The sequence below is a fragment of the Toxorhynchites rutilus genome, chromosome 3 (genome assembly GCF_029784135.1).
Source record: "Toxorhynchites rutilus septentrionalis strain SRP chromosome 3, ASM2978413v1, whole genome shotgun sequence".
Taxonomy (NCBI): domain Eukaryota; kingdom Metazoa; phylum Arthropoda; class Insecta; order Diptera; family Culicidae; genus Toxorhynchites; species Toxorhynchites rutilus.
This window is the reverse complement of record NC_073746.1, coordinates 214,360,649-214,386,020: the sequence shown is the minus strand read 5'-3', so window position 1 is coordinate 214,386,020 and position 25,372 is coordinate 214,360,649. Positions and strand designations below refer to the sequence as shown.

At 40.3% G+C, this 25,372-nt stretch overlaps 1 protein-coding gene and 1 long non-coding RNA gene across 2 annotated transcripts in view; both read left to right on the top strand.

Annotated features, from left to right (window-relative positions):
- LOC129775661 (E3 ubiquitin-protein ligase KCMF1) overlaps window positions 1-10,845 on the top strand; it is a 45,969-nt gene extending 35,124 nt beyond the window's left edge. Inside the window, exons 4-5 of the mRNA XM_055780650.1 lie at window positions 9,830-10,179; window positions 10,254-10,845. Coding sequence (XP_055636625.1) covers window positions 9,830-10,179; window positions 10,254-10,782 — 879 coding nt within the window. The 3' untranslated portion in view covers window positions 10,783-10,845. The remainder of the gene's footprint in view (window positions 1-9,829; window positions 10,180-10,253) is intronic.
- Window positions 10,846-20,775: 9,930 nt separating this feature from the next.
- On the top strand, window positions 20,776-21,467 carry LOC129779023 (uncharacterized). The gene is made up of 3 exons (XR_008743548.1): window positions 20,776-20,856; window positions 20,915-21,096; window positions 21,160-21,467. It is a non-coding gene; the product is annotated as an uncharacterized LOC129779023 (long non-coding RNA).
- The last annotated feature ends 3,905 nt before the right edge of the window (window positions 21,468-25,372 follow it).

The window sequence follows — 25,372 nt, the reverse complement described above, 5'->3', positions numbered from 1 at the left end:
TGTTGACACAAGGACGAAAAAGTTCGATTTTTTTTGTAGAATTGAGAAGATCGCGATCCTATGAGTCAATCGTATGTTGTTAATTCGTTTAATAGTAAGGATATTTTCCTGTTATCTTCTCAAGTAATTCATGATGCCGCGTGTTGTATATCTAAAAATTAGAAAGCTCGCGACCTGATGAATTACGAAATATATCTTTAGTTAATTTCATAGCAGAGATATTTCTCAGTTACTTTCTAAGGGCTTATTTATGCGTTGTCGGTTGCTCGGTGCTAGTTGAACGTCAAACGGGCAAATCAAATGTCAAATTTCTTTTAGTAGCCGAGTGATTGACAGCCTACGAGTGGCCCTTGAGATAAACCATGGATAGCCTCTGTAGAATATATAGATTTCTCTCGGTTATATTCTCAGGTTTCCCAAAGATGACGCGGAGAATTATGTCGATGAAAGGTTGCCTAGAGATAATTCGTAGAGTTATTTTAATGAAAAGTACGTACGATAAATAATAGGAAACAAAGATTTCTCTCGCTTAACTACTCAGGTTTCCCAAGGATAGCTCTCCGGCGTCGCGATTGGATTTGGATGAAGAGTACACGCGATAAATAATAAAATATATAGTCGGTCTAATTCATATTACAGGGTTTCCTTTTCAGGATACCTAAATACAATTTCTGTCGCGTGTCGTAACACAAGGTTCTAGGGTTTTCGATTCGTCGAGTGGTCGATAGTTCGCCTTTACATAATCACATCACTTACCACAGTGAATCCTGATTTTTACCTCTCCCTACTAACAACTATCCCTTCCTTGATAAACGCTAGGGAACCACGCTATAAAGGCGACCCTTCTGGCCTTCGGGCGGCGAATATCATACTAACATTCCTTACCTTCCCCTGGTGACTGTAAGGACGTGGCCGGCGTCGTTATTGACCATTTAAAGCTCGAATCACCGAAAATTGCACAACGAGAATGATTTGCTAGTCCCAAGCGTCATTCTGTGTGTTCTTTGTGCAATTTGGTTGGTTCAGGTCAATCACGGAGAGCAACTACGAATTGTACAGTCTACCCAAGCTCAAGCTCAAGCTCAAGCTCTGAAAAATAGATATGAATAGCCCATACAATTTTCAACAAATTGATGTTCGTAAAACTTTTTCCCTGTAAAAGTGCCCATCTTCCGATGTATGGACGACTTGTTGGAAATTCTAAAAGCTATTCATATATATTTTTTCTGAGAATTATAAAAAATACGTTTTTGAGGAATATGAATTTTAATTTTAAAATAATTTTGTTAACTTTTTTTCAATTTTTGCATATTTTATGAAAATTAAACAGTTTTCTACATTTCATCCTCTGACTATAATTTTGTAGGTATTATAGTTTCTGAGTAATAATTTTTTATAAAAAAAATCAAGAAAAATTTTTTGACCCTTCATAAAAAGTAGTCTAATTTTTTTTGAATATTTCAAGTATGCAAAGTTGCTTAAAAGACCCATGCACTTACACCCACAACGTTTCGCTGCTATCTGAGATGGTGCTGCCAACGGACCAGTCGAGTTTGCATGAAATTCATCTTAACTTGTTTACAACATAATCTATTTAAAACGATTCATTGTCATAACAATTTGATAACTAGAATTAGGAACACTAATTCACGGTATTAGGAAAATGATGTTTTTACTGGTTGATATTAGGACCAAAAGCTGCAAAATGTTTTCCATCATTATAGGCTGTATGAATATAGCTCCCTCCGTACGCTCCCATCCGTATATTTACCAGTAGAGGAACAAATCCCAAGCAAGTAGCACATTTAACCCTTTCATTACGGCAGTGTGCTCCGCCGAAGTGCTACCCCTGTACGGAGCACTGCGCCGAAAAGTATGCATATCGCGCTGGTGTGATCGAAGAGCAGTATGAATTTTATGTCGTCTAAAGACGATGCTCGTCACACAGCTTGTCGCGCGGATGTCGTCTATAGACGACACCCAGACACACAGGACGTCGCGCGGATGTCGTCTATAGACGACGCTCGTAACGAAAGGGTTAAGAACAATATATACATGCAAGCGTTAATTTTTAGAGTATACAAACGTTAAACATTGTCTTAGCTGAGCGGTATATGGGTACATCTCTGTTTTGATGAAGATATCGATGCGACGCTCAATGGATGAAAAAAAACATCAAGATAATCCCTGTCCTCCATTTGACATAATCTACTACGTGAAACATCAAATCCGCCTAAGCTGAAGTATAGCAATGAGAAACATTCATTCCGCCCATCTTCACAAAATAAAAAACGTTTTGTATTGTCAACAATTGGTCTATTTGAAGAAAGCAATCGCCCAAAATCGGCTAGCGTAGCTTCATAGGTTTCTAATTTATTACTACAGTACGCAATTACTTTCGTTGAATTACATGCTTAGCATTGAGTATTCCTCAATAAATAAAACTGTGCCGCGTTTTTTTTACTAAATTCCCATGAGGATCATAGCAACCATTTGTCTGTGGTTGTCTTTTTATAAGTAGTTTATGACGTGTGCAATTGTCACAGAAGTGCCAGAAGTGTGCCAAAATTTCATTTTCAAATTGCAAAATGAAATTATTCAATCCCGTGTGTTGTGTGGCGTTCATACAAGTATGATTGAGATCGTTATTCTCCGTCTTAAATCGTCTTTCCCGAGTATACACAAATCAGATTACGTTCGGTGCGCCGAGTGATTCCTGGTAGATCTAGCAAACGAAAGTGTACGAATAGTTTATTCTCACAGCGACACCAAATGAAGCAGAATTTATCGTACTAGCGCAGGATCGATTCGAGGAAAATTCGCCAATTCTTAATTGGGCAGCTGCAGAATGACACATAAAAGAATAAACACACCGTTGCTCAAGCTTACTCTAAACTAAACAAATTTCGAATTAATTTGTTCAATGAGCACTTGCGAGCAGCAAGCAGGTGCGAGAATGGAACACGCTCTTTGTGTCCTGTGTAAATCAACTCATTTATTTTGTGAGAAAATGAGAAGTGTGCAAATCGGTCGTGTTGAAGGAAGTTCTCATAGCACATGGATAACATTAAAAGATATTTGTGAAAACTCGAACGGAGTGTTATTTTCAGCGTAGCCGAGCGTCGAGAACGAAATCGTTTTATTCATTAAATGTTTACTATTGCCACGATCAGTACGGTTCTGTTGACCATTGCATTTGAAGGTGTATTTTTATGCTTTTTGTTTGGCATCGTGTTTGTTTATATTGAGGTAAATATGTAGCTATTATCTGAAAGAACCACTTGAACAACAGCGAGATGAATATTTTCTTTTTCCTATTTTGGCGATTAATTCTCAACTTTTTTGAGACGACCAAAAACTGTGCGCGCTGCGCAACGGATATTCTTAGATCGTTGTTTACGTCGTTTTAGGGATATTTTTTTGGCGTTTGTTTTCTTCACAATAGAAAAGTGATTGACATCGTTATTGGCCATTTAAAGTACGAATCACTGAATTTTGTATGACGAGAAAAAACTGATCTCCATAAGCCTCATTTTGTGCGTTTTTTTGTGTAATGTAAATCACGGAGTGTTTGATTTCGTTTATTTTTCCTAAATACAGTAGAGCACTGCTGATTCGCGAGCGGTTTCACATTAACCCTCGTGGAGGCGATCTGGCGTAGTGGTAACATCCACGCCTCTCGCGCTAAAGGTCACGAGTTCAATTCTCACTCCCGACATTCTTCCAAAAATGGAAGTAAAAGTGACGAACCAGCCAAATGAGTTGAAAGTCACTATAATACAGGTATAAAAAAAAACACAAAACACATATTAATAACAAAAAGATTGCGGATCACCTGAATGTTCTAAAAGTGATTAAAGGAAAGCTGAAAGGAAGCCCACGGGACTCCCTTTTGAATATTTTCAAAAGTTGGATAGGGGGATCCCCTACTGGTTTATGGTATCGTTTTTGCAAGTGAAGCGGAAAACATTTTAAGATGTTGGAATAAGCCTATAACGCCGGAATTCGAATAATCGCCGGTGCGTTTTATAGTTGTCTCGTTAAAAGACTACTAGCTGAAATAGGTGAACCGCCATTAAAGATGGTATGTGTTCAGAGGATGGTTCATGCATTAGTTAGGTGGGAAGTGTATCCAGCCATCCTATCCTATGGGATATCAAGCCATACGGGGTTAGGGTCAGACAAAAATCTCAAACCCTAACAGGTTGGATCACTGTTGCCACATTTTAATCTGTACCAGAGAGGTTAAAAATCATACTCATCTGTACTTTTCTTCCGAAAATCTGTACCTGTACCACGGCAGTCTAGTGCTTCGATCAATGTTTTTTTTGTTGAATCTACTGAGAATGTTAATTATACAGAATATCCGGGCGGGCCCCTTGAGACTTTAGGCAGCTGATTTCCTTCTGGCAAAGAATACATCGAAAATGAAAACATCGTGACATCCTTTTGGTCGGTCTTCGGCAACAGATTCTCGCTGACATTCATTGTGATTTTGACAGGGTCGAACTCGTTCATATTAAAGCGCTGCGAAACGTATTCGAATCCTGATTCAAGGTGATTATCTTCATTGGCCTCTCGAATCCCAATGCAATGCTTCCCTGCGCTGTGAGAACATTTTCATCATAATTCGTTCGCTTTAAGTGCAATTCACATACAACATCCACGTCACGTCACGTTGCGTCAATTATTATGCCATGGAATCCCTTTTGAAGCATTCACATACACCAGCAACGGCAAGTCGAAGTTCCCGTTACCGGTGTATGTGAATGTTTGCATAAGAACTGCTTGGAAGAAAAATTGACGCAAAGTGACGGGACGGAACGTGAACGTGACGTGGATGTTGTATGTGAATCGCACTTTAATCGTGATCGACAAAAGATATCTTTGAAGTCAGCAAGGCAAGCACTTTCAATCTTTGTAGAACTTTGTTGTTGGTAGATCGTGTTTCCGTGCACTGTGTTCCAATATCTTTGTTCGAGGTGGTTACTCAGCGCTGTTCATGTATCATAACGTATAATCTTCTTCGGAAGCCTACTTGATTGGTATATCGGGCTCATGCTGAGCAGGTTCAGATGGGAGTGATTTCTCTCCCTAAAGTCTTGAATTCCAATTCCAATTGATCAGAAGGATTTCATCCCGCTGCACCGGTCCAGATTCGCCAGCTTCAGTAGATCCCTATTCCAAGAAATTTTGGAAATTTGTCGTGCTCTTCTGCCGGTCATACACCTCCGGTACCGGTGGCAACTCATAAAAGCAGAACGATGAGTTCTTCTTCTTCTTTTTGGCTTTAAGAGGGTTTAAACTTTTCAGTTCAGTTCAGTCGCCTCTAGCACGATGGGTTGCTGAGGCTTTTTCTTCGTACAACATCGAGTCTAACGTCTTGTTTGTTACAAAACCCCTCGTTTTTTCTCCACAGGTTCAAATACCTTTCCAAGTCTACATCTCATCGTGTCGAGGCTAACTAAATTTTTTGCCAGGAAACTGTCCGGAATCTATTCTCACGCAAGTTCCTTCGTCAATGAACAGGTAGCTTTAGTAACTCAATGAAAGCCTGGCCATACAACCTCCGATCGTGAGTTCTGGTCACTGGACTCTGTTCCAACGTCCTGTTTTGTTGCTTACTTAGTAAACACGGCTAGCATGGTTTTGCTCGAATTTTGTTGCAATTTGGTAGTCTTGTGGCCCATTTCGAGCTCGTGGCCATATTTTTTGCATCCCTGTTTCGTTGAAGTTCTGCTGCCTGCAACAAGAAACATCGGTAATTGATGCTACCATTTCCATTTCATTTCGTTTTCACGGTGAAGTGAGGTTCGTGATCAGGCCCCTCATATCAACTGTCCCGCTTCGTACGGTCCAATTGTGAACAGTATAACAATAGGAATATACTTACACAGAAAAGGCGACATTGTGTAATTTACCACAAGTCATCGATGAGCTATAAATGTACACGAATAAAACCGGCTCTGTTACAGCTGATGTTCTAATGAGCCTGAAAAAAGCAAGATGTTGAAGAATGATTGGATACTATGAGTTGATAGTGATTACGCAGATTGATATGTCTTGTCCGCACCGATTATACCACATATGTTTCGGCCAAAGAGATAGCACTCATGTTGTCGCAATGTAATGAAAATCTCGATTCACCCTTTAGTTCCTTAGTTTGGCTTTCCGTTGTTGTAGACAAACCTTTGTGTTTCTTTCACGACCTATAACTAACATACAAGTTCACGGTACACGATGCGGTACGTTTTCCATTTGTCTGACTTCATCCTATGATTTGGGACACAACGTTGTACAAATTTAACTACTCCATGTAAATTTTCTCATGTACTCTCTCCAATTGATAGATTTGCTGCTATTACCGTCAGTTAGCGAAACTTAGCGTTTCGGACCACTGGTAAAAAGTTCGATTAAGCTGACTGGGTGGGGTATCGGGACGATATAGGTCGCTCAGTGAGCTCATGCTTAATGCTGCTGCAAAGCACATCCCTCGCACTAGCGGTAGACTGCCCGGTAGAAAGACGGTCGCTTGGCGGAACGAATAAGTTAAAGAGCCAATACGTCTTAGACGCAAAACTCTTAAGGCACTTCGAAGGTTGAAAGACTACGATCCCATAAAGAGAGAGGCTTTAACTTTAACTTGCTAGAAAGTGTGTATGGAAATCTAAGAAGGATAGCTGGGTGAAGTTAAAAAAAAGGAGAACTTTTCAAGAGTCCACCAGGCTGGTAAACGGTATCAACGGTCAGTGGCTATAGACCCACAAAGCTACTCAGCTGTGTGGAGAAAATGAAGGAAATTTGGTCAACAGTAGACTGACTGTGGTGCGGAAAAATAAGCTCTTGGACGAACGGCAGTTTGGATTCCGCTCTGGTAGGGGAGTCGAAAGCGTTCTAATGGAACTCGGAGTATGCCTCCATAAGCATTTCAAGCCCCCACATGTTAGCACTTGTGCTCTCTTAGATATTACTAAAGCTTACGACCAGGTGTGGCGGCGCCATATTCTTGCAACGCTTATGAACTGGGCTTATGCGGGAAGAATAATGGCATACGTTGCTAGCTTTCTAACCGATAGAACTTTCGAAAAAGCAGTTGGGGATTGCCTCTCCAGCGAAAAATTGCTGAAAACGGAATTCACCAAGGTGCAATCCTATCGGTCACTCTTCATGGTAGCAATGAATTCGATTTTCGATTTCATCCCAGATGGAATGAAGGTCATCTACTATGCGGATAATATACTTCTGATATCATCAGGCCTATGGCAGAAATCCAGGAATCGTTTGCAAAGCGCAATTTAGAGTGCATCGATCTAGGGAGACGAAGTATTTCAACAATAAGAACTCCCATTTTTATGAATAACAGAAAGATTGCGGATCACCTGAACGTTCTAAAAAGGATTAAAGGAAAGCTGAAAGGCAGCCCACGGGACTCCCTTTTGAGTATTTTCAAAAGTTGGATGATCCCCCTACTGGTTTATGGTATCGTTTTTGCAAGTGAAGCGGATAAACATTTTAAGATGTTGGAATAAGCCTATAACAGCGGAATTCGCATAATCACCGGTGCGTTTTATAGTTGTCTCGTTAAAAGACTACTAGCTGAAATAGGTGAACCGCCATTAAAGATGGTATGCGTTCAGAGGATGGTTCATGCATTAGTTAGGTGGGAAGTGTATCCAGCTATCCTATCGCTTGATATCCCATACGGGGTTAGGGTCAGACGAAAATCTCAAACCCTAACAGGTTGGATCACTGTTGCCACATTTTAATCTGTACCAGAGAAGTTAAAAATCTTACTCATCTGTACTTTTCTTTCGAAAATCTGTACCATCGAAAATATTCGTTGTAGAGAAAAATCCATTTTAAAGTATAGAAAATACTCATTTATTCACTACAAATATTTACATTTCATTCGGCATTCGTGTGTTTGGTGATGCTTATACATAGTTTTTCTGAACCTAGATTGCATAATATCATTGATTAAAAGTTTCGAGCTGCCGAACCAAGCGATACTGCGGTGTAAAAGTAAGCATGTACCTTAATGTAACTTTGTTCAAATGTAAGAAATTTCACCCGAGGGAAAAATCTGTACCAATCTGATCCTTTTGACGAAAATCTGTACTTTGTACCGTACAGAATCTGTACCAAAAATAACGACCTAGCAAAGAAAGAAGAGTACTATGTACCAGCGTAACTATAAGAAGCGCCCGCGCTCATTAAAAATGATTACCTACAAGTATTGTGTAACTTTGAGCGGTTGTTCTGGTGTATAAGTGGGGAAAAAGAGACGAATGAATGTCATACAGCTCAAAGTCTCTGCAATGCAACTCAAAAACAACAACCGGTGAATACGTTTCGCTGTAAGCGATTCCTTTGATCTGCGAGAACCCTTTGCTTATCAGTCTTGTTTCAAATCGCCCAAATGTACCTTCTACCTTCCGTCTAGAGATGTCGGTTAATCGTTCGAAAAATTAAAATAATCTAATATATGAAATTGTAATCGATTAATTTTGTATCTAATAATTTGAAATCAAAATATGAATACATCGAATAATTGTCACTGTAATCGCGATTAATGAAAGAAGGAATCTTTCTCAAGGTTAATGCATTTTTAGGCTAAGAATTAGGCTATATAATTTTTTTTATCCAACATTTTTGATCCAACCATCTAACATCGACAACCCGATAGACCACGCGACCAGAGTTACAAGGTTTCAAGAAATAAATGTTCGTTCGATTAAACGAATATTGAAAGACAATTATTCGAATGAATCGAATATTGAAAAAGGCCCCAACGATTAATCGATAATCGAATCCTACTCGCTCGCTCGGTCAGTTTACACGCAGTGATATTCATATCCTCTGTGTAGCGAAGAGAGACTTAAGTTCACCCACTTCCTCCGTCATCCTCAACGAGAGCGCTCCTTTTTGGTCTATAATCAGCGTAGTTCTAGATAAGTGCGAGCGCAAGAAGATGGAAGATAAGTTTTTTTTCACTCAACACTCGGTCGCGCTGGACTGTGGAAAGAGAACGTACAAACTCTCTACAGTGCAGCGGATAAATTCACTGGAGAGTATACTTTGGTGTGCTCTTACCTATGCGCTCTAGCTGGCGCTCTGGTGGATGCGTACAGGTAAATGAACAGAAGTGGCTTTCAAATAACTTAGCGCTGTTGTTCACTGAAAAACGTAAACCGAGGTGAAAAATGCGTGTAGATTAGATGTCGAATGACATTGCACTCTTCAGTTTACTCTTCAGTACAATACATCAGCGCGCTTCAGTGCTAGGCACATATTTTAGCAAGCTCCCAAGAGTAGAGATAGTGTAAGAGAGTGTGACTTACTCGCGCCAACTAGGGCATACTGGCTCATTATATTTTCGCCGGTAAAAGGGAAAAGCGCATGGTTTCTCTTTGGTGAGTGATGACTGTATCCTCTGTTAGGCATGAAACTCGCATGCGGGTGTATCATTTCAGTCAAAATGTCATCACTGTTTACACGTATGGTTATTCCCGAAGGGATTTCATCTCCATTTCCATCAACTACAATGGGTTCTTTTTTTACGCGATTTTCTTGAAGTTACGCGATATTACACGGTTTGCCCAGAAGACAAAATTTCTTACATATGTATCTCCGGTTGTGGTAAACGTGTCCGGAAGATCAAGTTTACCGAGTGTTTCTGGTGTTACACGTGGTACGAAACTTCTGTTTATGCCATGATGTCGAAACGTTATCATGTCAAATCGTGGCATGGAGCAAAACTTAACATTCAATGATGAGAAGTGTTCGTAGAAACGCTCTACAATGATTTTTTTGTTTGCGTTTTTTTAAGGCGGCTCGCCAACAGTTGGAACGATTACCGCGACGTCAACAGCAACCAGTGGTATCCTCCGGATCAAATCCAACCGGAAGTAGCAGCGCAACCGGCAATGCCAGCACATCGCAGCAGTCCAACTCGATCATTACACTCAATGCCACAGGTTCCCGCGATGCACCAATCGCGTCCTCGTCTTCTTTGCCAATGGTATCCTCCGGGATTGGTGTTTGCAACATGCTCAGTGGCACATCGGCAGCTTCGAACGCAATTTCTCAGCAGCAATCACAGTTCTTGATGGCCCGCTTTATGGTACCGAGCTTAGATGACATGGAGTTAGCACAACTAGAGCGTGATAGAGCGGATAGGTGAATGGCCACACAATTTTGTCCTATGATTGCATCTAGTTGTAATGAGTACATTTTGCTTCTCCTCTTTTCAGATCACAATTCGTTCAAGCTTTAATGTTATCAACCATCGCTAATGTCCAATTGTTTAGCAGAAATAACGACGGTGATGTGACCGATGAGTTGAATTCATTGAGTTTAGGTATTGGGAGTAATAATAGTAGCGTTGTTAAGAATGTAAGGAAGTCCAACGGTGACGCCGAGGAGCAGGATGAAGCAGCAAACAATATCGGTGGTAGCAAAGAGGACGGCAATTGTGATAATTTGAAGCAGTTGGAAAGCGATTGCAGTGTTACGGATGAGTTGCAAAATTTACACACCCCACAGGTGTTGCCCCGCGGGTGTGTCGGTCAACAGCATTCAGGTAAAGGTAAAAATTCGTCCAGGCAAATGGCATGTGCTGGTGTTGGTGGAGGTGGCGGAGGTGTGGGCTGTATTGATAGACGCTCACGTCAACCCCAGCAAGCAACAAACGCGGGCAAAGCGCGCGAAATGAAACAGGCAAATACTTCGGCCAACAACCCGTCTTCAATGTCATCTAAACATGGTCCAGATTCTAGGTAGTGTTGTATAGCGAAAAATATTTAAAATACCAGGCAGTAAAATACACAATATTAATATCATCAATACATGTGTGGATAACTCTTGTAGTGATGGCGAATGTGTGGAAAGAGAAGAGGGTCAAAAAAGGAGTAAAAGGGAAATACCACTTTAATTAAATTACGATTACAGAAACAGAATATAATGGCAAAAATATATAACATCCTAGGCATTACTATCGAAGAAAACAAACAAAAAAGCAAAATAATCACCAGAATTCGCAAATTAATATTTATGAACATAACAAGAATCACCACTCTCAATTCTCAATTCTAATCACAAATCACAAAGTAGAATTGCCGCTGCTGAAGATTGAGTAAACGAAAAGCTGAATGCTGTTAGAGAATGAAAAGAGGATCGCGGAACAAGCCAACTGTCAGTCAGGAACTTTTCAAACCGGAGCGTCTTTCTACAATGTGTGATGAAACAAAAAACTGACATTGATGACTGCGAATTTCTTGTTTCTTTCAAAATATTTATATCAACGCGAATAGCATAGGTAAAACACATTGAGGTAACCTCCATTGTGACTCCATTTGCCACTTTTCAAGATGCAAACGATCGTTTCATTACGTACTATATATGTCAGGACATCGTTGGAGGAAATTCGGAAACAGAAAAAAAAACAAATGCGTTGTCATTTTAGAACCAACGTATAATTGTGTAACATTAAAGTCAGTCTCGCAATTAATCCTTCAATTCTGATTGAAAGTTATCTCCCACAGCTTGGTAATGTTGAATCGTATAACGGTATCAATTTTTGATTCTCTAGAAAACTTTAAATAGAACGAAAATGATCATTATCATCATTGAACTGTGTGAAAAGAATATGAAATAAAATAAACAAGAAAAGATCAATTGAAATAGAAACAAATATACTGAGCCATTAATGTTCGATAAAAAGTTTCATCAATTTCTTTCAGTTTACGTTACGTACTTTTATTTTCACTATTCTGCATATATTTACCCTTAGCATTAATTGAGACAAGGGATGAAAAATAGGATATTTGATATCATTGAAAGAAAGTAATCTAATGTCCCTTTAACCTAGGAATATGCCATCATTCACTTCGGCTTTTTTTTTCGGTTACGATATTAATCTCTGTTCTTCACGTATTTGGCACATCGAAAAAAAATCGTACTATTCTGCGTAAGCAGCATCTGCTACTGATGGTGGGATATATGCGCAAGAAACTAAAATAGAGGAGAATGTTTCGTCCTCGATTTGTATTGGCTACATATTTATTGTGTTAATTGATCCAGATGAATGCTGAATATATTTTTCTCGTTTCTCTTGCGATTATTATGACTACTTTAACAAGGACTATTAAATAAAGAATATTTACCTAGCGCTTGTATAGAAATTTAAATTTTAAATGAAATGATCGATAATTGCAAACAAAATAAAATTACATGTTGAAGATGAACACAAAGTGATTTTTTTTCTTCTGTGTAGTATCATATCACTGATTTTCTCCTTTTTTTGACATGCTGTAACTTCGTGAAAAATCAACGCATATGGATGGGATGTACATCATTTTATAGCTACAACTTTCAGGTATTAGAATAATTTACGTACATATTTTCATCTTGGTGTGTGTAGGTGTAGTGGGCAACAATATCAGAAAGAAATGAAAAATCGATTTTTCTCTGTTTTTTCAAAGATTTTCTGGACTAACACAATTTTTTGCTAATCAACTCAACAGCAAATTCAATTAACCTTATCAACCAGCTTTCATCTTGTCCCCAAAACGTTCCTGTAGAAACTCCTCATACAGAGATATTTCAGTTTGAATGAAAAATTACCCCTTTGTTTTGATGATGAATTATTCAATAAAATTTGGTTTAAAGTCACTTCAAACTTAACTTCGGAGTTTTTTTGTGGAGAATGCTGCGAAATTTCAGAAATAACTGTTTAGTAGAATGGTTTGTCAATTTCCCTGAAATGGTTTTATTTCTTGTAGGATCAGTTGACGATAATTGGCTGATGGTTCATTCTTGCCCTCACAGAACTATACACAAGCTGATCGCATGTCGCTCTTTGTTTCATGTCGATGTATTGAAAATTTACTTCGAACGCTATTTCGGTGGCCTTTTTCGCAATTGACATACATTCAGCTACAGGCGATTATCTACTTGTTGCACCAGCACCATTATTCCACATCTCATAACTACATCAATCTTTTTTAGCACCGAATGGAAACAAAAACAATGGCAATACTTGCAAGTATCAAATATCATGCTACATGTTATTTAGTATTGTCTTAGTGGAATCGCACCTTTAGGCGGCGGAGACACTGGATGCAGAAAAGTGGTCGTACGAATTGTATGCAATAGTGATAGTAAACAGTGCTCCCGTGGCCGAGTGGTTAGCGTCAAAACCTAACATGCCGGGGGTTCGGGTACGATTCCCGTTCTGGTCGGGGAAATTTTTCTTCAAAGAAATTTCCTCTGGCTTGCACTGTGGTCACGCGTATTCTAGAGCTTGCCACTCAGAATACATTCAAGGCGTGTTATTTGGCATAGAAATCTCAACTAAGTACTAATGAAAATGACGCAAGTAATACTACGTTGAGACGGCGGAGTTCCTCTAGGAACGTTAGTGCCATATAAGAAGAAGAAGAAGTGATAGTAAACAACCACATTGAGTTGTATTGGCCACAAGAAGCGTTCCACTTCAGAACAACTCTTTTTTCCGCATCGATGTCGACGATTCAATATTACAATCAGCGTTCAACAAATTGAAATCCTCGCAATCTGTTGGACCGGATGGAATCCCATCATTGATTTTTAAAAAATGTGCTCCAATGCGGTTTTTGTTCAGCCTTTTTTTGTCAACGGGTATCTTTCCGTCGCTTTGGAAGAGAGCATACGTTTTTCCGATCCACAAAAAGGGGACAAAATGAACGTTAATAACTATCGACGGATCTCTGCCCTGAGCGCGGTTTCCGAATTTTTTGAACTTGTAGTTATGGGACCGATATTCTCCAATTGCAAGCAACACATTTCCATTGATCAACATGGATTCATGCCGAAGCGTTCTACCACAACGAATCTTCTCTCTTTCACAACGTACATTTTATTCATTTACTATGACTCTACATCCTATTGAGATTAGATCTGATTCACTACTCTTCTCCAATGAACCCGGTCCATGGCTGCAGTTCTCCAACTCCCGGCTGCACCGATTCTTGCCAAGTCCTGCTCCACCTGGTCCAACCACCTCGCTCGCTGGGCTCCTCTCCTTCTTGTTCCTACCGGATTCGATGCGAACACCATCTTTGCAGGGCTGCTGTCCGGCAATCTTGCAACATGCCCTGCCCATCGAACTCGTCCAGCTTTGGCGACTTTCTGGATGCTGGGTTCGCCGTAGAGTTGCGCCAGTTCGTGGTTCATTCTCCTTCTCCATACTCCATTTTCCTGTACACCACCGTATATTGTTCTGAGGACTCGGCGTTCGAAAACTCCGAGCGCTTGTGAGTCCAAGGATCATGTTGAAGCCCGCTCTCCGCATAACACCTTCCAGCGCCACGTTGAAGAGCAGACAGTAGAGTCCATCGCCTTGTCGAAGTCCCCTGTGTGTCTCAAATAATTCCGACAACTCACCTGAGATCCGCACACTGCATCGCACACCGTTCATCGTTGCCTGAATCAGTCTTGTCAGCTTTCGGGGAAGGCCGTGTTCGTCGGTCGATTGTATCATATGTGGCCTTGAAGTCGACGAAGATGTGGTGTGTAGGGACTTGATACTCGCGGCACTTTTGGAGAATCTGCCGCAGTGTAAAAATCTGGTCCATCGGCGAGCAACCGGGCATGAATCCGGCCTGATAACTTCCCACAAATCTACTTACTATTGGCGATAGACGGCGGAAGAGGATCTGAGACAAAATTTTGTAGGCACCATTCAGGATTGTTATGGCACGATAGTTCCCACAATCCAACTTGTCGCCTTTTTCATAGATGGGCCAGGTACCCCGTGCCTCCTTCCTTGTTTCTGTACATTTCGGCCCGCGGCACAAAGCCTTTGTGCGAGGCGTTTAGTTTCTTGAAGAACTTCCGCGTTTCTCGAGAACGATAAAGCAGCTCCATCTCCTCACACTCTTTGTATCGTTCCACGTTTTGTCGAGTCGCTCGTTGCAGCATGGCTGCGAGTGCTGCATCTTTCTCATTCAAAAGCGCTCGGCACTCGTCGTCAAACCATTCGTTCCATTGTTCGCGTTGTTCATACCCGATGACGGTCCCTGCTGTTTGTTGTTTATTTGTTGTTTATTGTTTACATCAACAGACCTCCAAGGTCCCAATGATTTCAACTTAACCTAATTAAACTTAAGAATCGCTGTGCTGCTAATTGCTGCTTTTAAGGTGTTCCAGCATTCATCGAGGGGAACAGCATCCAGTTCGCCTACCCCCGGTAACGCAGCTTCAAGACGCTGCGAGTATGTTGCAGCAACGTTTGGCTCCTTTAGTCGCCGTAGGTGGTTCCGTGGTGAGCACTGGTGACTTATGTTATTGACTGACAGTTTAGAACGCAGTTTGACCATCACCAGGTAGTGGTCTGAATCGATGTTAGCGCCACGATTGGTTCCGACGTCGATGATATCCGAGAAGTGCCGACCGTCGATCAAAACGTGGTCTATTTGTGTTTCTGTTTGCTGTGGTGATCTCCAGGTGTAACGGTATTGGAGGCTGTGCTGGAAGAAGGTGCTACGTATGGTCATGTTCTTGGAGACAGCGAAGTCGATAAGTCTTAGGCCGTTTTCGTTGGTTCGCTGATGGCCGCTGAACCTACCAATTACCGGTCTGAACTCCTCCTCTTGGCCGACCTGAGACTTCAAATCACCGATGACGATTTTGATGTCGTGTTTTGGGCAGCTATCGTATTCACGCTCTAGCTACGCGTAGAATTCCTCTTTATCGTCATCGGTGCTAGCTAGATGGGGGCTGTGGACGTTGATAATGCTGATATTGAAGAAGTGGCCTCTCATCCTCAATCTGCACATTCTTTCATTGATCGGCCACCAACCAATCACCCGTTTTTGCATCTCGAACCTTTCCAGCACACCTCCTGCAGCGCTACGATTCGGGTACTCGCAAGAAAATTGAGAGACTAGCAGTTCCATGTTCCGAGTTTCCAATCTCTAGTCCGTGTTCTTTGCATAGGTCTAGTCCGATTGTCCTGTCTCGAATTTCTTTGCGAATTTTCCTGTGCGTTTTATTTTTACGGATGGCTTGCAGGGCCTGCACCAACCCCCTGTTTCGCCGGAGAACCGTCGTGCACAGCTCTTTTTAGAGTCCCCGCTGGCACGAAGACAGTGATCAGCCGCCCCTAACATGGGGATCAGACGCTGTTTTGAGCCGCACGTCCATGGTGAACAGACGCTCGGATAGGCCCCCTTCCCTGTCAGCATACGACCAAGATCTCACCGGGGTTGGTTACCCGATCTTCACTATGGTTACTCGTACCCCAGCCGGCACCACGTGGAGGTAGGGATATGACTTACTGGACAGGAAGCTAAGGACCACGAATGGGGTCTATTTTATGCCAGCAGGTACGCGAAGTACCGATGGTACGCTTAGTCCAGTCGTTTACCAACCAAACACAACGTACATATTCGATGAAATATCCAATGGTATGAACCAAACGAATGCTATCTACACCAACCTGTTTCAGCGTAGCCAAGATGTGCTATTTTTACATACGGGTTATAAAGCACGCACTTACGCACACGAAGCCATAAATCGATGGCTTGAAGCAACTAAATATACACATACTTATCTCCGCTTTGCGATCTTCTCAAATAAAACTATTATTATTCCCGGTCTCGATCAGCCTAGCTATCATTCTTGGTGGAGATAGTTTTGCTACTGTCATTCAAAACAATCATTTTCTTGGTGAGTAGATGATAGCCTGGTTTGATGCTTCGCCACACAACTGTGTAGTTCAGAGCCTCAACGAAATGGCGTCAGTTTGATGTAATGAATTGCAATGCCAGTAACATCAGCGAGTAAGTAATTTGATCGCGTCCATAGCTCAATCCGAAACGAAGACATGTGATGATGCAAAAAAAGGAAAAACAAGCGATGTTTATCCGCGTTGACGGCATTGAGCTTCGTATTACGAAATGGGGGAGCAGGCATGACAATATGGGTTTGCAAAAGAAATGAACGTGCTTTTAAAATAAAAATTATGAATGAAAATTATTTTTACCAAACCAAATTAGTACTCTAGGTAAACTAAAATCACTTTTGCTTGCAAGTAGTGAAAAAATATCATACACAAATTGTGTTTAAAGATAATTTTGTATTATAATGGCAAGTTTTGGTGAGAATATCTGAAAATTGATAGAAAATAGTTTAAATTGGGGTCAGAACAGCGTACTTATAGAAGGCAAATAACGCAAAGAAAAAAATTTCATTCAAATTTTAGCAATTTATAACTGCCTTAGGGTCGACTAATCTGATAGAGAATAGTTGACCTCATACAAACTAATATCGTATCCAGATGTCGACACCATTCCGCCGTCAACGCGAATAACTTCGTATCTAGAATAATACTGAAAGTTTGCCTCAGCGAGATCCAATATTTATGCTCTAGGCAAATATTTCCCTTCGTTATTCTTCTTCTTATTTTCTTTGTGCACGGATATTTTAAATCATCCCCCTTCGTTGATCGAAAATGGAAATGCTTCTAGTTTTCATCAATTTAAACCGTTTACACATCAAAGGATTGTAATATATAGATTAGTATAAAAAATGGGTGGGTTATATCTATGATATAACCGCAAGGTTGACGTGGGACTACCTTAGCTTATCAATCATTCGTTTGTATTGATTAAATGTTTGATGGAATGAAACAATTCCCGAATTCAATTGAATTCAATATATTTGATTTGTAAGTAAAAAGATTGTGAAATGTCATGTAAGGTAAATTCATGCATTGTGATAGTAAATTTAATGACAGTCCTTTTACGGTTTGTGAACGGGAGAATTTTCAAACGATTATTTTATTTTACATTTGCTTCTGAAGTTTGCATCTCTCAAGTGTACGTACTTATCGAACCGCGCATTCGCTTGATTATATGAACTTCAGGCACTCAGTTCCGATTTTGACATGTATGTCGAACGCATATTGTTTAATGAATAGGCGTTATCGCAGCAAATGGTTAACAACATTTTGCCTAATCATCAAATGGTATGCGTAGAAATTCAATGAGCGGAAGATATGAAGGTATATCCTTCAATACAATAATGAATAACCGAGCCAAAGCATTGTGTTCGTACCCGTTTTTGTAATCCGTGCTAGGAAAACACTTTGCGGAGTGCAAAAAAAATGCGGGTGCAGAGATACCCTCGACTTGCATGAATCAAAAACTTCAACTTCTACTTTTTATACTATAAAGGATTTAAACTTGAAAGTTCATTCGTCTCTAGTGTCTGCACGATTTTCCCAGGTTCCTAAGTTTAGGAGACCGTGTTAAAGAAACATATTCTAGTTTGCACAAAGGCAAGCGAGTACAAAAGTACTCGAAGCTTGCATTTATTTGCAGAGCCGATTTTCCCAGACATTTTGGTTTTGAAGTCTGTGTTAAGCAAACACATTTCAGTCGGAACAAAAATGCCACTGACTTGCATGAATTTACAATGCCAATTTCCTCAGACACCTTGGTTCTGAAGTCTGTGTTGGGGAAACACATTTCAGTCGGAACAAAGATTCCCCCGACATTCATGTATTTGCAATGTTGATTTCCCCACGCTACATGGATTTTAACTCTGTGTTAGGGAAACACATTTCAGTCGGACCAAAAATGCCCCCGACTTTCATGTATTTGTAATGCTGATTTACCCAAGGCTGCTTGGGTTTGATGGCTGTGTTAGGGAAATCGTAGACCGGGCCAATCAAAATGAGGCAGTTATGCCGTTTAGATAACGCTTAACATTTTACAGTTATTCAATTGTTTATCTAATGAAAAATAATATTTTATTAATTGCGATAGAAGCGTAGAAATATTCCCTATCAATTGATGCAAACATCTTTCCGATCCAGTAAGAAATGTTCGAGTTATAAGCATTCGGAATCTTTCATTTTTTCCTGCATGTTCTGTATTTAGGTTTTCATTTTACCCCCCATATACTCCGGTTAGACGTAGTCCCACGTCAAAAACAAATCTCGCGTAACTTTTGAAAAGGTCCAATGTAACATTTTCGCCAACTCGAGAAAAACGTAGTTGAAGACCCGAACATTATTTCGCGAATTGTCTTAGAAGCTATCAATCTTTATCACTGTTTTCACCACTAGCTGTCAAGAATAACTTCGTAAAACCAATCGTAACTATTGTTCCGTGATTTGAGATTAAGGTTGAAGCCTCGGAGCGAAAAATGTTACATTGGACGTTTTGACTGCCCGCGTTTGCACATTGGACATATTACGTTGCACTATAAAAATTTGAAACTAACTAATAAACAACAATCCAAATATCAGCATTTCGTTCTAAAGACTGATTATTATTGTTATCACTCGTTGAATTGCACTGAAATCGATAACAACACCTGTAAAGGTGGCCGTACACTGATATTTTTTGACAGATAAGGTTTGATTTGATATTTGTACAAACACTATTTTGTTTGTCACTCTTCAATTTTCAACAGTAGTAAACAATATCAAACACCGAACATGGAAAAAATCAACTGAAATATTCAAGGTAAACTAACCATATACCGACAGGTTCGAAGAACAGACTGAAAAAATATTTTAGGCATCCAATAATTGAATATTTGCTTGTCGTGTTTTGTGTAGAATATATTTGATCAGTACACGTTGGACAAAATTTATCTGTCAAAAAGAGTCAAATATTTGGCTTCGGTCAAACAGTGTATGAGCACCCTAAGAAACAAATTCCAAAACGACCGAAGTACGACTGCGAGTTGTTTTGACTGCTTTGTTACTTCGGACGTTTCGGCCGTCGGAGGAAAGTGGCGTCCGAAGTAACAGCCGGGTGCTTAAAATTCGAATCTGTACATTGGATATTTTTTGTATCGGCGACAAAAAGATGAAGAAGATAGATACGTGAACGATTGTTTTTGTAATACATTCAATGATTGAAAACTAATAGCGTGCATCCATTAACTCGATTTGTTTACATTTGTTACATAGGACCTTTTCAAAAGTTACGCGAGAAATCTTAGGGGGTTTCCGATTCGTTTGGCATGTATGTCGTCAAAGTCCGTTGGCAGCAAAAATAGTTATTAATGTTGACTTTATTTCATAAAAACGTGACAAGTTTCGACACCCAACTAAGGCCATCTACACACTAGGCAACCTAAGTTGGAAAGCAACTTAACGAATCTGTCAAAAAAGTTGAGAACATGTGTAATCAAATGGGAGCATACACACTAGGCAACTGGCAACTTTGGTCGGACCAACTTTTTCGATTCAACTCAGCATGTCGAGTCGCGCGCGATTTGTGTCGGCAACCTTTTCGTTCAATTGCTGTTGACGTTTTGATTTCTGCGTTCATCCGCGTTGACGGCATTGAGCTTCGTATTACGAAATGGGGGAGCAGGCATGACAATATGGGTTTGCAAAAGAAATGAACGTGCTTTTAAAATAAAAATTATGAATGAAAATTATTTTTACCAAACCAAATTAGTACTCTAGGTAAACTAAAATCACTTTTGCTTGCAAGTAGTGAAAAAATATCATACACAAATTGTGTTTAAAGATAATTTTGTATTATAATGGCAAGTTTTGGTGAGAATATCTGAAAATTGATAGAAAATAGTTTAAATTGGGGTCAGAACAGCGTACTTATAGAAGGCAAATAACGCAAAGAAAAAAATTTCATTCAAATTTTAGCAATTTATAACTGCCTTAGGGTCGACTAATCTGATAGAGAATAGTTGACCTCATACAAACTAATATCGTATCCAGATGTCGACACCATTCCGCCGTCAACGCGAATTGAATTTCAATATCTGTCAGTGGTGATGCAAAACAGTGTTTACAATATTGGCGCATCTGTTTCTATGAACGAACGAGATGTAAGTATTTTGCTACTTTGGTTTAGTTTATATATAATATATATTCGTTTGACGTTAGGAAATGCCATCAATATGCAAGTTCTCTTGATATACCGTCCGGGAAGAGTGCTGAATTGGTCAAGGATGCGTATAATATTGGAGATTGAGCAAGAAGCACAGAATCCGCTGGATGTGTTTTTTCCAAGTTAACAGCAATTGTTGCTGTCTGTTGTTATCAGCGAGCCGAAATAAGTATGTTAGGTAAATATGTCACCTTTAGCTTGATGCCGTCGGTTATAATAATGATTCAACAAATACCAACAGATAGCCTAAGATTGGATAATTCTGGACAGATTTCCCGGGAAACCGTTATCATCCCTGATTCTCGATTGTACCATGTGCGAAGGTGCGGTCTGCGAATATGTGACCCCTGGGAGAATTTTTCATATTTAGCGTTAGTGTATACATAAATCATTCTTTAGAAGAATTGTTGAAAATTTTTCTGTTTTCTTTATATAATTCTTTTCGGCTGTATTCTTATTTCAATGATTTTTTTATGTTTGTAAATATTGTTTGCTGGTTTGTGGTATTACTCCAACGAAAAATAAATATATACATCCATTTTTTAGAAATATTTAGAATTTAGAAAAAAAGCAGAACCCAAAAGAAATTCTGAAATCTATTGTACACACGAAGGAATATCAACACAACGGTACATTTTTTAAATAAAAATGGTATTATTGTTTGATATATGAGATGAAACACCTTCGAAAAAAGTACATCCAGGAATGCCAGATAAGCAGATTTTTTTTCTGCTATAGTGTAAATTGTATTTCAAATGTGCCCTTTTGATTCTATTGTAGTTTTAAGAAGCCGCGTATGCATTCAATTTGATTCGATGATTTGTGAAATTAAGTTTTTATTTATTTTTTCTTTGCCTGGTGTCAAGAAACATCCCAAGTAAAGTAGTTTTTTTCAAACCAATTTTTCATAATTTGCTCTCCGTATGATTTTTTCGGCAGTTAAATGAATGGCATCTCTGCCAGCGATTAGGCAGTTTATGATGACGGATAAAAACTTAACGAATTCATCGCGTTCGAGTTGTCTCAATGTGCAGAGTTGAGTTGGCGATGCGATTGACATCGCCAACATAGATCGGGTTGCTGTTGCCTAATGTGTAGACGGCCTAAAAGCACAACACGCGCAACCGAAAAGGGAAACCGTCCCATCGCAAAGCAGGGAAACAAAAGGGAGTCGAACGGTGAACGGCGTGGATTTATGTTATTTTCTTGAGGAAACTTTTTTATGCGGTCCCTACCGCAAAGTTTTTTTTGACGTAGAACTACGTCTTTCATTTCTATACCGGGGTGTAAAATCAAAGTTTCGAAAACGAAAGCGTTACGCTGGAGACCGAGATTTTGAGCGTTAATAGCTCTTAAACAACTGAACGAAATGGTATGATAAACACTTCATTCGAAAGATGAAATGTCTACGCGTCATATAAAGGGTGTGTCACATCAATTGCATCACGGAAAAAACGCTGTAGAAATTCGCCCAGTAGACCGATCCTTTTGAAAATTTTAGACAGTAAAATAAAAACTATTAAACAACTTTTGGCATTTTCTTTTTATTCATACTTCGAGCCCAAGCCCGTATGCTCGCACCTTCCTCTTTACCCCGTCCATAAGGTTCTGTACAGGTTGTAGTTTTTTTGAACAGAAATCCATTTTCTCTTGAAGTCCGCCTCCGATTTAACAACTTTTGGGTTCTTCCGGAGGGCCTGCTTCATAATCGCCCAATATTTCTCTATTGGGCGAAGCTCCGGCGCGTTGGGCGGGTTCATTTCCTTTGACACGAAGGTGACCCCGTTGGCTTCGTACAACTCCAACACGTCCTTCGAATAGTGGCACGAAGCGAGATCCGGCCAGAAGATGGTCGGGCCCTCGTGCTGCTTCAATAGTGGTAGTAAGCGCTTCTGGGCGCTCCGCTTTCCGCAAGAGCAGATCGCTTGCCACACCATGTACTTTTTAGCAAACTTGGATAGTTTCTGCTTGCGAATCTCCTCCGGAACGCTGAATTTGTCCTCTGCGGAGAAGAACAACAGGCCCGGCAGCTGACGAAAGTCCGCTTTGACGTAGGTTTCGTCGTCCATTACCAGGCAATGCGGCTTCGTCAGCATTTCGGTGTACAGCTTCCGGGCTCGCGTTTTCCCCACCATGTTTTGCCTTTCGTCGCGGTTAGGAGCCTTCTGAGCTGGACGAATGAACTTGACAAATTCAGCTTATTGGCGACATCCCGGACCGAACTTCTCGGATCACGTCTAAACTGCTTAACTACGCGCTTGTGATCTTTTTCACTGACGGAGCATCCATTTTTGCCGTTCTTCACCTTCCGGTCGATGGTTAGGTTTTCGAAGTATCGTTTTAGTACTCTGCTGACCGTGGATTAGACGATTCCCAGCACCTTACCGATGTCCAGATGTGACAACTCCGGATTCTCGAAATGAGTGCGCAGGATTAATTCACGACGCTCTTTTTCGTTCGATGACATTTTTCCAAATTTACGAAAAATTGACAGTGAAGCATGGCCAACGTGATCTATACACTCTTATCTGATTATAAGCGAAAGCTGAAGATATAATTCCTAAAAATTAAATTTCTACAGCGTTTTTTCCGTGATGCAATTTGATGTGACACACCCTTTACTTGTTACTTTTTCATCCAAAAACTTGTTTCAATAGTCTTAATATTGCTTTCAAAACAGGCTATTGAAATAACCAATCGGTATATAAGCGAGCGCCGCTCGTAAACCCACTCAGTTATAATTGAACAGCGATTGGAGCATGTTGTCGCTGTTGTGGTGAATTAATTTCGTTTATCATGAAAGCGCTGATGAACGGTGTCACCAAGAGCCTGTTTGTGCACCTAAGGCCAGAAGGGAATCCATCAGGAGGAGAGTGATGCCATGGTTCCGCTTGAAACATCGGAGCAGCCGCCACACACACACACACACACGCGCGGAACCCTCGTTGTTATCATCGTTGCTGAAAAATAATCTACCAGTTCCCCTGGGAATTAAAAATACATTCATGCGAAAGAGTTTATTTTAATGTTTTCTATCCATATAACACTGCAACCAAATACATTTGGTTTTGTGATTTTTCAATCAATCGCAATTAACAGGAAAGCTTCTGAATATTTTTTTTTCCCATCAGTGGAAAACATTCGATACTTTTATGTTTTATAAAATGACGCTTCCCTTGCTTTTGTTCATTTCTTACTCTACTCTCGCACCGTGAGGACTCGTTTCATCGTGACTAAGCAGACAGCTCGTTAGTCTTTCGGTGGTAAGGCACCACGAAAGCAAACGGATAAGCGCACCAGCCGCAGGATAGGTGAAGAAGCCACATCGCTATCGACCGGGAATTTCGCATGAAATTCGTCGCTATCAGAAGTCGACCGAATTGCTGAACCGCAAGCTACCTTTGCAGCATTTGGTTCGTGGAATTGCTCAGGACTTCAAAACCGATTTGCGCTTCCAAAGTTCCGCGGTTATGACGCTGCAGGAGGCCTATTCAAAGATACTAATTTGTGTGCTATCCACGCAAAACGCGTCACATCATGCCCAAGGACATTCAGCTGGCCCGTCGAATCCAAGGAGAGCGTGCTATATTAGCTTAGCATATAATATATTAGCATATAACCAAATTTGATGGATTACAGTTCAGAAAAGTTTTTTGCAGGCCAAACAGAAAGGAGAATTTTCGTTTGGATGCCATTCAGCATCGAGAAAATTCCGGAAAGATCTAATCGTTGCTGAAAAATAATCTGCCTGTTCCCTGGGAATTGAAAAATACATTCATGCGAAAGAGTTTATTTTAATGTTTTCTAACCATATAACACAGCGACCGAATGCATTTGATTTCGTAATTTTGTAATTAGCTGGAAAGCTTTGTAATTAGCTGGAAAGCTTCTGAAGATTATTCTTTCCCATCAATAGGATATTTTCGTATCCAATATTGTATGCGCGCGCAACGGAAAATGTTTCGTATCGCGAAAATTATATTAGGCTGTCAAAAAAGTCCTGCGGTATTTTATTTGAATTTTCATTTGTTCATAAAATTAGTTACAATCATCTGTTTTAAGTCAAATATGCGCCGTTTTGTTCGATGACTTGTTCCCAACGAGATGCCAACTTCATAACACCCCTGTTATAGAAGCTCGCTTCCTTATTGGCAAAAAACTCGGATAGCCAATTTTCACAGGCCTCTTTTGTGGCTAACTTCTGACTACCTAGCTCGTTCGCCATGGACAAAAACAGGTGGTAGTCACTTGGTGCAAGGTCCGGACTATACGGCGGATGCAAAAGAACCTCCCATCCGAGCTCCCGGAGCTTCTGGCGCGTCACCAAAGAAGTGTGTGGCCTGGCGTTGTCCTGATGGAAGACAATGCGGCCTCTGTTTATCAAAGATGGCCTCTTATTCATGAGTGCTACCTTCAAGCGGTCCAGTTGTTGGCAGTACTGGTCCGAATTGAGC